Here is a 12500-nt window from a genome sequence, read left to right on the forward strand (position 1 = left end):
AGCAGCATCTGTATTTTTCCAGGGGAGTCGCCAGGCATTATTTTTGGCTTGGGGACTCTTAATGGCATTTCATTATAATTGCTATGATGTCAGAGTGTCCGTCCGCCCTAATGGCTTTCTAAAAACAACAACATACAAGGACAGATTGGTTTCCATTCCCTGATTGTTGTCCAGGACAGGACAGACATCTACTGCTGGAAGAGAGAGAGTGAGTGAGAGAGTGTGTGTGTGTGAGAAAGAGAGAGAGAGAGAGAGAGAGAGAGAGGACGTGAAACTGCTGAAAAACCTCTTGACAGCTGAAACAAAAGGTAGGATCATACATTATTGAACATTTCCACCTAAAAGGGATCTCAGTATAAGCTAGTATTTAATTCCTGCCAAAAACCCAGGGTATATGTTAAACACTTATTTTACAACAAAAGTTATTGCCTGCTTTTCTTATTTTACTCATATGATATCAATGTTGTTTTTAACCGCCAGTCTGTCTTAGTTGTTATTTTGGATGGTGTTTTTGGTGTGTGAGTTTATGAGTAGGTTTCTTTCTCATGTTATTTTGCGCGTGTGTTTGACTTGCGGTGCCAAATGATCAGGTGAAGCGGAAGAAATGTATTTAAAAATAGCCTACGTTGAAATAAGATACGTCACGTAGTCTACTAAATAGACTTGACGTTTGAGAACTTGTATTGCAATAGGTTTAACTTAAAAGCGCTGTCTTTAAGACAATCAAAAATGTGTCTTGTTGAAATTATTTTTTAAGTTGAATAATGTAGTATCTTGAGTCCTCACTATTGGTCCATAGCGTAAGGGCTGGAGTTTGCCTGAACACTAGGTTACTTTCGAAACCGTTTGCCTGAAACACCTGCGGTAGCGCAGCGGCCGGGGGACCCCCAGGGGGTCGTTGGGGGGGGGGGGGTTTCCAGGGGGTCCCCAGCAAAAATGTTATTATTAAATATGGCTCTTTTATTGCTACTTTTAACTTTTTAATTGATCCTATGTAAGTAAAGCCTGATAGAAGTGTCAAACTCCCCAAATCCACCAGAATACTGGAAATTACATATACTCTGTTAAAAAAAAAATCTGTGGGGGGGGACCCCCAGCGTGGTCAAGAGACCCGCCCCCCCCCCCCCCCCTGGGAAAAAAATCTCCTGTTATTGGGACGGTCTGAGGTTGGCAGGTATGCTCCACACAGATCCAATGAATGGAATTCTTCTATTGACAAGATCTATAGGGGGCGCAATGGAATGACTACAATTATTTTTCCATCCGGTGAAATATTTTATTTTCTGGCCAAAAAAGTGTATTTTAAACGTGAGGTGGGGGGCTTCCGAGTGTTTCCCACTAAGTAGGCTTTCAACATCGTAAACACCGTCTTTATTTTAAGGTGAGTTGTGAAAGTGTTTTTTTTTTTTTTTTACTAGACGAGAGGCTGCAGCCGCTGCGCTACCGCAGGTAGTAACACAGAGCTAAGTCCTATCTATAGACCATATTCACACGGCGGCCATGTTTCTATGAAGTCAATGAAAGTAGCCACCCCGGGTGGCGGCACTTTCAATGTTAAATTCCAATATGGCCGCCGTGTGAATATGGTCTATGCGCATCATTACGCACGGCAATGTAGTAGCCATAACGGCCATTAGAGGGCAGGGCACTGTGGAGAAAACAGGGTGATAATCATATTTGCATTGGGGACCCCCCAAAATAACGGGACCCCCCCTCAAATAATCATATTTTAACTAGGGACCGCCCAAAATAATCATATTTGAACTGGGGACCCCCCACCCTGACAATCACTTATAATTGTAGGAGTTGAGGCATATTACATTCAGTTCCCACAGCACAGATAAACATTGTGAAAATAGCAGATCTACAAGCTCACAACGCCCCGCAAACGCGAGGCGTTGTGAGCTTGTAAATCTGCTGTTTTCACAATGTTTGCCTCTTTCTTATATTATTTGACAATTTGGACAATGTTTGGCCAGTTTGTATAGTATAGTTTGTTGATTATTTTTGATGCAGTAATGGTATTTTTTCCCCTTTCTTTTTTTTCCCCCCTCTTTTTTTGGGTTTTAAAAGTCCTTAAATTGTCACTTTACTATCATCTGGGGACCCCCCGTGGGGGTCCGACCCACAGATTGAGAACCACTGATCTAGAAGACGTATCTCCTTCTCTGGCCTCAGGCTCTCAGCCAAATGTATTGGCCCCATTCATTCATTGTCTCCGCCAGAGGTGGAGAGTATGTCTTCGTTCCCATCCCGCTGTGTGTGTCCCCCCCCTAGCCAAGGTAACATTGGTCAAGCTTCACGTGACACGTGACAATATGTTGTCACCAATGCTTTTGATTGGCTAGCGAGACGCATGACGAAATAAAATCCTATAAATAGGTGTGTCACTTCAAAAAGCCATCTTTGTTTTTTGAAGTGAGGTAACACCCTGAGCACTTGAAATGTAGGAGATGAGGCATTACATTTTCATTTGACTTTGTACCACAGATGAATGTGAAAATAGCCGATCTACATGCTCACAACGCATCGCATTGGCGTTGTGGATGTATGTAGATCAGCTATTAAATTCTTTTTTTGCCTCTTTCTCAGGTAATATTTCACATGTTGGCCAATGTTTGACAATTTTGTATGTATAGTTTGTTGATTAGTTTTGATGCAGTAGTCTTTTTGCAGTAAAAGTTATTAAAAGTCCTTAAATTGTCACTTTAGAAATGTCCAGATACCCTGTATACACTGTTCAGTGAGAAAACAATATTGCACATTAAGCAAATCATCTGGGGACCCCCCCCCCCAATCATTTGGGGAACCCACAGGTTGAGAATAACTGTATAAAACATGCCTCTTTAGTTGTCTGTCTGTCTCTCTCTCTCTCTCCATCTCTGTTTATCTCTGCCTCTCTCCTCCAGGATGCATTTGTGCTCCCCCTGTCTGTCACTCCTGTGTCTCCTGGTCGTCGGTGCAGCGGCGTTATGTGCAGCGGTGACGACAACAACGACGAGCCTTCACGGTTTCAGGGGTTGTGCGGTGCGAGAGTTCTCCTTCGTGGCTCAGAAGCCCGGCTGCAGGGGACAGAAAGTCACCACAGAGGCTTGCTGGGGACGCTGCCACACCTGGGAGGTAAACACTTAACACTCTCACTAACACAGTGGTTCTCAAACCACTGTCACATGTCAAGGACCCCCAAATTGAGAGAAGATTTGTCAAATTGTGTCAACATTTTCTGAAAATAGCCGATCTACAAGCTCAAAACTCGCCTTGATGCGATGCGTTTGTGAGCTTGTAGATCGGCTATTTTCAAATAGGAAAAATAAAGCGTAAAGAATTTAAGTGTTTAAATTGTTCCTCATTTTGCTGGGAGCCCCCTGGTATCCCCTCAAGGACCCCTGGCGGTCCCCAAACCCCACTTTGAGAACCACTGCTCTAACAGGGACATGCAGCACATGCAGGCTTGGGACCAGAGCCAATTTGCGTCCCATGGGAAGTTATAGTCTGGGTGGGGGAAATAGAGGACCCTAGTACCACTTAGGAGCCCTTGAACAGAGCACCAAGGCAAGGAGCTGTTCAACAGTAGAAGGTTGTGGTTCCTCCCTGATTAACCCATTAAGACCCGATTCTATAAATGTCCTCTAAATCCTAACAGTTTTCTGAAAAACTTATATTGCTATTTCAGTTGTTCTCACACTATTTCATGTGAAGGACCCCCCAAAATTGTATGTTTTTGGCCGCGGAGCACCATCTCAAAATATTTTGTTTCACAGGCCCCCAGAAGCAAAGATTTGAGTAAAAAAATTACACATTTTCAAGGTTTTTCAAAAATAGCAGATCTACAAGCTCGAAGTGACGCGCTGTGAGCTTGTATATCTGCTATTTATTAACAGCCAAAGAAATCTAAAATGACACAGATGCTTTTTTTATGGGTTTTAATACAAAAGCTACAGCAGCTACAAGAACTTCAGCAACAAAGCAACAAATATGCTGTGGAGCAAAAATATATATAAAACATCTGTGTATAAACTCCAAAACAACGCTCACTGTCTAATCCCAAGTCTCTTCTAACAAGCCGTATGTTGCTTGGTTCAAAGCACCGCATTATGTTGAAGATAATTTTGTTTTTATATTCACTTCCGGTTAAAGCAGAGATATACATCTGCAGTGATTGGAAGTGGTCTCCCTACTACTACAATATTGACCTACTGACTCCCACAGGGGAAATCAGTCTCAGCTCAACCAAGCTGATCACTGCCCACAAGGGGCGTATGGCAGTTAGGTGTCTTGCCCAAAGACACTTCAACCAGTCATATTCAACACATTGCTGGCCAAGCCTGGATTCATACCTGGGACATCCGGTCCTGCGGTTCCCCAGGAAGGCTCTCTCACCATTCAGCTATGCCACCCCATAAATCTTCCTATGAGAAGTTTAGACCCTGGTGTCGGGTAGGACACGGAGACAGTGGCAATAAAGTTATTTTAAGCAGACTGATTGGATGTATCCGGTGTACCGCTGTCTTTATTGTAGTTCAGACAACGTTGCAATGACCTCTCTCCAATGGGTGAGGGAGATAATGGACAAAAAACGTACGGACTGTAGCATTATTATGAAGACCAATCACCATTCGCCCCCTCACGTATTAGAAGGACACTATCAGTCACCAGAACCAAGGATGGGTGTTTTCAATGAATCTAACATGGATAAAATGGAGTTTGAAGTTACAGTGGATTTGTATAGGAAGGGGGCGTGTCTGATCAAATGAATATCAAATATCTAAATACTGAATCAAGCAACTTAGAAAATGTCTGGGGTGCTCACAAAAGCCAGAGTAAAAGTAAAAGTAAGTACCCCAAACCTGTTTGAAAGTGAAATATCCCTTTAAATAAAACCCTAAAATAAATTGTTTACAAGCTGAAGAGATTTGGAAAGAAAATGTGTGTTCGTGAGGGATTATTCATTACACATATCTCACACACACACACACACACACACACACACACACACGCACACGCACACGCACACACACACACACACACACACACACACACACACACACACACACACACACACACACACACACACACACACAGTATACCACCCTCATATTCATGTGTACTACTTGGTGTGTTCCACAGAGGCCTGTGCCAGACCCTCCCTACATCCACCGCCACCACCGCGTGTGCACGTACAGCCGGACACGCCAAATGACGGTGCGTCTGGCAGGCTGCCAGCCCGACGTCTCGCCACTGTACCACTACCCCATGGCACTGCACTGCCACTGTGCCGTCTGCTCCACACAAGACACAGAGTGTGAGACTTTCTGACGGCAGTTTTGTTTGTTAAGATGTTTTGTTTTACAAACTGTGATACCAAGAATCTATCAATCAATCTAATAAAATAGCGCTAATAATAATACGAATACTAAATGAAACACTGGCTTTTATAGAGTGTGATCTTTTCTGTGTGAGTGTGTGCGTTAACCCCTTCAACCCTACATACTTAGTTGACCTGAAGTTTTATCAGGGATCTGCAGTACAGGTGGACACAGACACAGACATTAACTTGAGAACAGAGGGGCAGATATTTATTGAACTTGGTGGTAATGATCAGTTGCCTACCCAGGAGAGATGAGGCTGGCAAGGCTGCTCTGGCTTTCCTGCCAGTCTCTAATATGTAAGAGCTGCCACAGTGGAGACAGCCAAAAATTCTGAGAAGATAATTAATAAATGAATAAATGTTCTCCATCAACTCCATACAGATCATTTTGGTAGGATTCCTGGGTTTATATGATCAGAGCATTGGTTAATCCAATAATGTTGTCCCCCTAGTACTATAAACTAGCCTATTTACTTGCTGTACTACCTAAACAAATATTATATAGTTACAAACATTGCCTATATATGGTTCATATTCAATGCTTTGGATAGGAGTGTGCTGTGCAGAGCTGAAAGCGGCAGGATGAGCATCTCTCTTGTAGTTGTTTCCAGGCTTAACCAGAGGAAACGCATGAACCTTCTCAGTATTATTTGCCAAGCCAACGCTCATTTCAATGACAGCATTCCATCAAACATTATAGTGTTCTGAGTGTGCCTGGCAAGCGGCTGTTTAAAAATGTTGTTTTCATCCATTTAATTATATTTACTGAGACTTTCCAGTTTTCAGCAGTTTGTTTATTAAATTTAAGGGGCCACATGATTCAGTTTAGATTGTCATGTTTGATCCCACAGAGCTACACAACTTGTCAAAGCACATTAGGCCTACTAACGTATTGCAAGATGTAACGGTAAATACTGTATGTGTGGGCAGCAGTAGTTCAGGAGGTTGAGCAGCTGCCTACGAAATGGAAGATTCCTGGTTCAATCCCCGGTCCTCCTGGCTTAGTGTCCTTGAGCAAGACACTGAACACAAACTGCCTGGTTGGGTGTTGTTAAAAATGAGTTGCCCACTGGTATAACTAAATAGCTCATGGGTAAATGCAGAGGAAAATGTACTCAACTAATACCACAACAATTATGTTAGTCAAGAGTTTCACCGTATGTATGTCATGTACACTTGTGGATTATTTTCCTTCAGGCTTATTTTTGGTTTATATATATAGTCATGTCATTTTAATGTCATGAGTAGAAGATATTGTCAGTCATACATTTAACAATGTTAATTATCTGATTAGTTTGACAGTTTTAAGCTGTTTTACAATGTTTGTTCTTTTTTTTAAATACTAATACAAGCAGGACCAATTACAATACCCTGCAATGCTTTTCCCTGTGCGGGGTACTTGGGTTTCTGTTTGGTCTTTTGGTGTCACGTTTAACCAATACAGTGCCACTGTAACGTAATGTAGCTTACATCAAGTATGAGAAACGCAGTCAGGGTTTGGAAAAAGCAGTCAAAGTTCACATGGTTTTATATAATAACGATTTATTCAAACTTGGTACAGTACAGTGCATTCTTTCTCCTTTTCTATGTCAACATCGCCACCGTTATCTTTTCTCTAGATATTTACAGAATGTCAAATTCATAAATATAAATAAAGTTTTGTACATTCGTTAGTGTCTGATTTATGTTTAGTGGTTAAATGTACATGCAGTTTTCCAGTCTCAAGTCCATTCAAGTGACATATTCAAATTGCATTAATGATGGTAAAGCCTAATTTATGTTCCATCGTAGCCGTACAAGACCTACAAACTCACAACACATCGCATCCGCTACATGTTGTGAAAATGTTTCGGCACGCAACACTGTCATACGACAAAGTATACAAATCGGGCTTAAGTTGGTCATTATGAGAATTCATATTAATAACATTGTTCACAGGGGGAACTCAACTTCAATATAGATGCATACCAGAATTGGGTCTCAAAATCACGGCTATCAACATTTTAAACCTTGATTCAACTATCAACCTTCTCAAGAGCATACCCTCACCCCTACCCCCTTGCAGTAAAACCAACATCTGTATGCATTTTCTTTTTTTACAAATGAAACTAAATGATCTAAATGGTGTGGTTTTTCTGTATTGAAGGAATGTCACCCCACCCAGAGAAAGTTTTCGTTCTGTTTTAATAAATGCCATAATTGTGCATTTCAGTGCAGTGTTTTCGTTCTTCTCCTCTCCAACAAGCCTACTGTTTACTCTTTCATCAAAAAGAATATTGAATAAAACACTAGGCCAGTAGCCTGTTGTAGGAGTGCTAAATCATTTTTCATTTTAAATAAATACAATTTTCAAAAAGGTTCAGAAATCAAAAGGTTCCCTCATGTTTGTAAAAAAGAATCTACAGAATTGAAATAAAAGTGAAGAGATTCCTGGTAGTCTCTGAAAGAGTTTGAAACATTAACCACATGAACCTAGCGTCCCTATTCGGGACATGTCATAATCTGTGAAAATAGCTGATCTACAGTACAAGCTCACAACACAAGGCGTTGTGAAAGGTTGGAAGGTGATCCATTGTCTCTTGTCTGTGTTTCTTTTAGGGCTGTAAATATTATGTCCTTAGTGATTATTTATCGATTACTCAAATAATGGAGAAGCTACAGTTTTTTTCCTCAAAAGTTTTTACATAATCAATGAATCCATTAACCATGAGTTGTTTAATATTCCGCACAGTGTCACGCAAAAAAAACTGAAGATAGCAGACCTACAAGCTTACAACACATTGTGATGCAACACGGTGTGAGCTTGTAGATCTGCTATTCACTTAGAATAAAAATTTTGAATTTTTTGGGAAACCTTTCACCTAAAACATGTCCAAAATAGGGATAAATATTTTCTTTTTAGGATCGATTAGTTCGATTCATTGTTGCACCCCGAGTCTCTTTGGCGAGGAGGTTAAAGTGTGATCCTTGGCGTGTCAGTAGCGTGACTTGCGGCACATGTCGCAGCGGCACGCCCTCGCCGTCAGGATCTCCATGTTGTCATGGTGACGTCCTCGAGGACAGTCCAGGCGAACTTTGATCTGGGGGGAAGTGGGGCAAACAATTAATGGACAATGGAAGCAATGGAAGCAAACCAACAGTACCGTGATCACAGTATTCTATCAGTATGCCATCTACCAATCTCTCTTCCATCTAGCTGTCCTTTAATCCAGTGGTTCTCAAAGTGGGGTCCGGTCAGGGACCTTTCTGAGGTCCCTGACACAACATCTTTTAAGATGGGGGTCTCCATCAAGTCACTGAGAGACATTTATTCCCTCCGTTCACTTAGCTATTCCTCCCAAATCTATCCTTCTATACATCCCTCCCTCCCTTCGTTCGTTGTTCCTTCGGCTCACCTTAGCCTCCTTGCTGATGGTGCAGCATCGTGAAGCAGAGGTGATGTTGTGTGTGAAGTTGGACGCCACCAGCACAGAGTACCTGGACGGGAAGGCACTGGACTCGCAGTAGCCCACACAGGCGTAGACCAGGTGGGTGCCTTTACACGTCCCACGGCGGTCACTGCGGATGGTCACGTTGAAGGCTGTACAGACAGGAAAGACAGGGAGGGAGGGGGAGAGAGAGAGAGGCGATGGGAGGGAAATAGGGATGAATGAGGATGAGTGGGGACTGATGTTCTGGTGGTGTTCAATACTAATGTGTTTGGGGGACATGCTGTTTTGTGAGATTTTTGTGCATTATTTGGTGGAAACACCTCTCTCCAGCATCGTAGGTGAGGTGATGCATGGGCTTATGTTTGAAGACTTTCCGAAGAATATTTGTGATCTTTTTGTGTACATGTGCGTCTGCCGTCCTGTGTGTGTGTGTGTGTGTGTGTGTGTGTGTGTGTGTGTGTGTGTGTGTGTGTGTGTGTGTGTGTGTGTGTGTGTGTGTGTGTGTGTGTGTGTGTGTGTGAGTGAGTGAGTGAGTGAGTGAGTGAGTGAGTGAGTGAGTGTGTGTGTGTGTGTGTGTGTGTGTGTGTGTGTGTGTGTGTGTGTGTGTGTGTGTGTGTGTGTGTGTGTGTGTGTGTGTGTGTGTGTGTGTGTGTGTGTGTGCGTGCGTGCGTGCGTGCGTGCGTGCGTGCGTGCGTGCGTGTGTGTGTAGTGTGTGTGTAGTGTATGTAACTTACGGTATAGGTGACATCCTGGGGTGTGGCCATCTAAGCTCCAGCCAATGGGAGAGAAGAGAAGCAGCAATGACATCACTGGTAGGACCAGCAGGCAAACGTGAGAGGCTGTGCACAGGGACATTTGGACAGCAGGCTGGAAGGGACGAACAGCGCAATCAGTGTTATGAATAAGCTGCTGGATTGACATTCATTCAATTAATTGATTAATTAATTAAAACCACACTTAACCACTTAAGCCCTATACTTTGTCTTACAACAAATAGTGAAAATAGCTGTTCTGCTATCTTTGCTACTTTTGAATTTATGTTTATATCATCTGTTTAATGTGGTAACAAAATTACAATTTAATGTCCATAGCTGATGAAGCTGTATCTACCAATCTGGATCTAATAAGAATTGACAGATAATATGGCAATCTTATACATTATCACCGAAATGGGAATCCATTCCCAAGAGCCCTTATCTCTCTAGCTAAGGTGAATTCCCACCCTTCAATGTCTGTCTGTGTGTCACTCAGTTGGATAACAGCTAATGTGGATAAAAACAATGGTGTCTTTATTATTGCAATCAGGCCCATGTGTGTCAGCTACCTGCAGACACATGTACACACATACAGTACACGCACGAGCGCACAAATGTGAATGTGCAGCCATATACATACAGGAGATACTATGTTAGTCTCACTCTGAGACAGAGACAGACACTTAGAATGCTGTTGCTGTGTGGCCTGCATGTATACACTGGTTCTCAAAGTGGTGTCTGGGGACCCCCAGGGGTCTTTGAGGGGTTCCAGGGTGTCTCCAGCAAAAAGAATAGCAGTTCAGCCACTTGAGCCTTATTTTATACACATGTAGTGATGTGACACGTTGTGAGATTGTAAATAAGCTAGTTTTTCTATACTTTTGAAAAGTTTTGCCTATAATTACATACCCTGCATATGGACGCCAGTGGTTAATTTCATCTCACCGGCTAGAAGCCAAATGAGTGAATGTATAAGAATGACAACAGGTTTCATTCTCTCTACTGTTAGCCTCTGTACTAACAAAAACATAGATCTCATCTTGTCCCTGGCACAAAATCTTTTCAAATGTGATCTGTGGCCTAATACATAATATTAATATGGGGGTCCTTGACAGGACAATGTTTGAGAACTAATGTTTTTGACTCCACCTATAGAATAGCATGCACATTTTCATGCATTGCACACATGCATTTGCAGAATGCACAATTAGCACGTGGGCGCACACATTCACCCATGAACACATGTGTACACAAAACATACACATTGAGCACACTTGCACACACGTGCGTAAACAATAGTCACGTTTTCCTGGGAATTTTGTGATCTCTGAGTCTTGCCCTCTAAAATGGCAGCTCTTTCCAGCTTTGCTTCCCCCCCCCTTCGACCGGAACATTGAGAATCGCCGCAGCGATGGCGGAATGGCCCTGGGGACGCCATTAACGCTGCTAAGGACAAATTAGCTGGTCTCTCAGTGTGTGCCTGCATGCAGGGACAAATTAACCCCATGTCAGACCAGTCGACAGGGAAATACCAGATTGTTTCCTCTCATGTGGGGTTTCCATGCCTGAAGCTGGGGTTTGTCATGGCGAGCAAATTGGGCTCTGACCCACTGCACCCCCTTCCTTTACATGGGTTTTCTGACGGGAGTGTTGGGGGTGACGTTAGCGCTGGTTGGGAATCACAAGTTCACAACTTACAAAATAGCACTCACAGGCACAGAATGTTAAGCCTGATTTATACATTGTGTCTCGCATCGAAAATAGCAGATACAAGCTACAAGCTGTTTTCGGTCCGAGAAACCAGCACACAACTATACTATAAGTCAGGCATAATACAAAGGAAAGATCTAACCTAAAATAAGTGATCCTTTCATATGACAAAGCAGTACAATCAGTGCATAAACACCATAACGTGTCATGAATCTGTAAAGTGAGGGTTGGGGACAATATGTTGATCTATGAATAGGCTACAACTGCCAAGACAAATGATATGTTATATGTTGCGGCACAAAATTGGAAATAAGACATTTAGATCCATTGTAGAACACATGAAAATGTATGCATAACAAATCATTCAATAACACCCTGCCACCTTGAAGAAGAAATGAAATGACTCCGACACAGAGGCTCAAATCAGCAAACAACCATGTCCTGTGCAGTATCTATGTTCCAAAAACACGCACATCCAATCCCAAAAGTTAGGCAGGGGTTGAGCAAAAGTTGAAACAGACTAAAGTGCTCTGTTTCGTTTTTCGCTCAGCACCTGCCTAACTTTTGAGATTAGCTGTGTGTTCTTCCTCTATATCTGTGTTCCAGGCTTCCAGCACGATAGAATCTTCTTCCCCCTCAAATTGCATCAAGAAAGACATGAAGGCCAATGTCATTAAATGTATTAACTAAGTAATATACTGTAAGTCTATCATCTATCATGAAGTTCAGATTTTAATTGGACCTGTCTATGGTGAATGCTATACTGAAAGGATATTCAGTTTCTTACACATCCAATCCACTGATTTCAGATGTTCCATACTCTTTTGTCTGTTGAGTCAAAGTCACAAATTGATTTTCAAAATTACAGCTTGTGTGGAAAAACATATTCACTAGTATACCTGTATACTGTTATGAACAGGATGTAAAGTATTCTAAATAAAACCCTTGAATTGCTTCCTACAAAGTGACATCCATGAGTGACTCTTGCAGGTCCATTTTTTACTTTCAACCTGGGGTCCCTATTTTGAAATGTCATTATACAGTAGCTGAACAGAAAAAAAAAGCTGATTTACAGGCTCACAGCACACTCAAAATGCGACTTGGTTTGAGCTTGGCTAATTCCTAAAAATTACCAGTGGTGAATTACTGTAAGGTCAGGCTTTACATGTTCAATTGCACGGACTACAGTTAACACCGACAACAACTCGCCCACATGTAGTCATTTTCAAGCAGAGC

At 42.2% G+C, this 12500-nt stretch overlaps 2 protein-coding genes across 2 annotated transcripts; one reads left to right on the forward strand and one right to left on the reverse strand.

The window, feature by feature from the left end:
• Positions 1 to 196: 196 nt before the first annotated feature.
• On the forward strand, positions 197 to 5316 carry LOC308102334 (glycoprotein hormone beta-5-like; the record flags this gene model as incomplete). The annotated part of the gene is made up of 3 exons (XM_080452000.1): positions 197 to 308; positions 2910 to 3120; positions 5128 to 5316. Exons 2-3 carry the CDS (start codon positions 2911 to 2913, stop codon positions 5314 to 5316), a joined length of 399 nt encoding a protein of 132 aa, XP_080308126.1. The 5' UTR covers positions 197 to 308; position 2910.
• A 3027-nt stretch (positions 5317 to 8343) lies between these two features.
• On the reverse strand, positions 8344 to 9663 carry gpha2 (glycoprotein hormone subunit alpha 2; the record flags this gene model as incomplete). The annotated part of the gene is made up of 3 exons (XM_080451479.1): positions 9534 to 9663; positions 8764 to 8948; positions 8344 to 8448 (listed from the first exon to the last, which is right to left on the reverse strand). Exons 1-3 carry the CDS (start codon positions 9652 to 9654, stop codon positions 8344 to 8346), a joined length of 411 nt encoding a protein of 136 aa, XP_080307605.1. The 5' UTR covers positions 9655 to 9663.
• Positions 9664 to 12500: the final 2837 nt, after the last annotated feature.

The sequence above is a fragment of the Gymnoscopelus braueri genome (assembly GCF_963280865.1).
Source record: "Gymnoscopelus braueri genome assembly, chromosome: 15".
NCBI lineage: Eukaryota > Metazoa > Chordata > Actinopteri > Myctophiformes > Myctophidae > Gymnoscopelus > Gymnoscopelus braueri.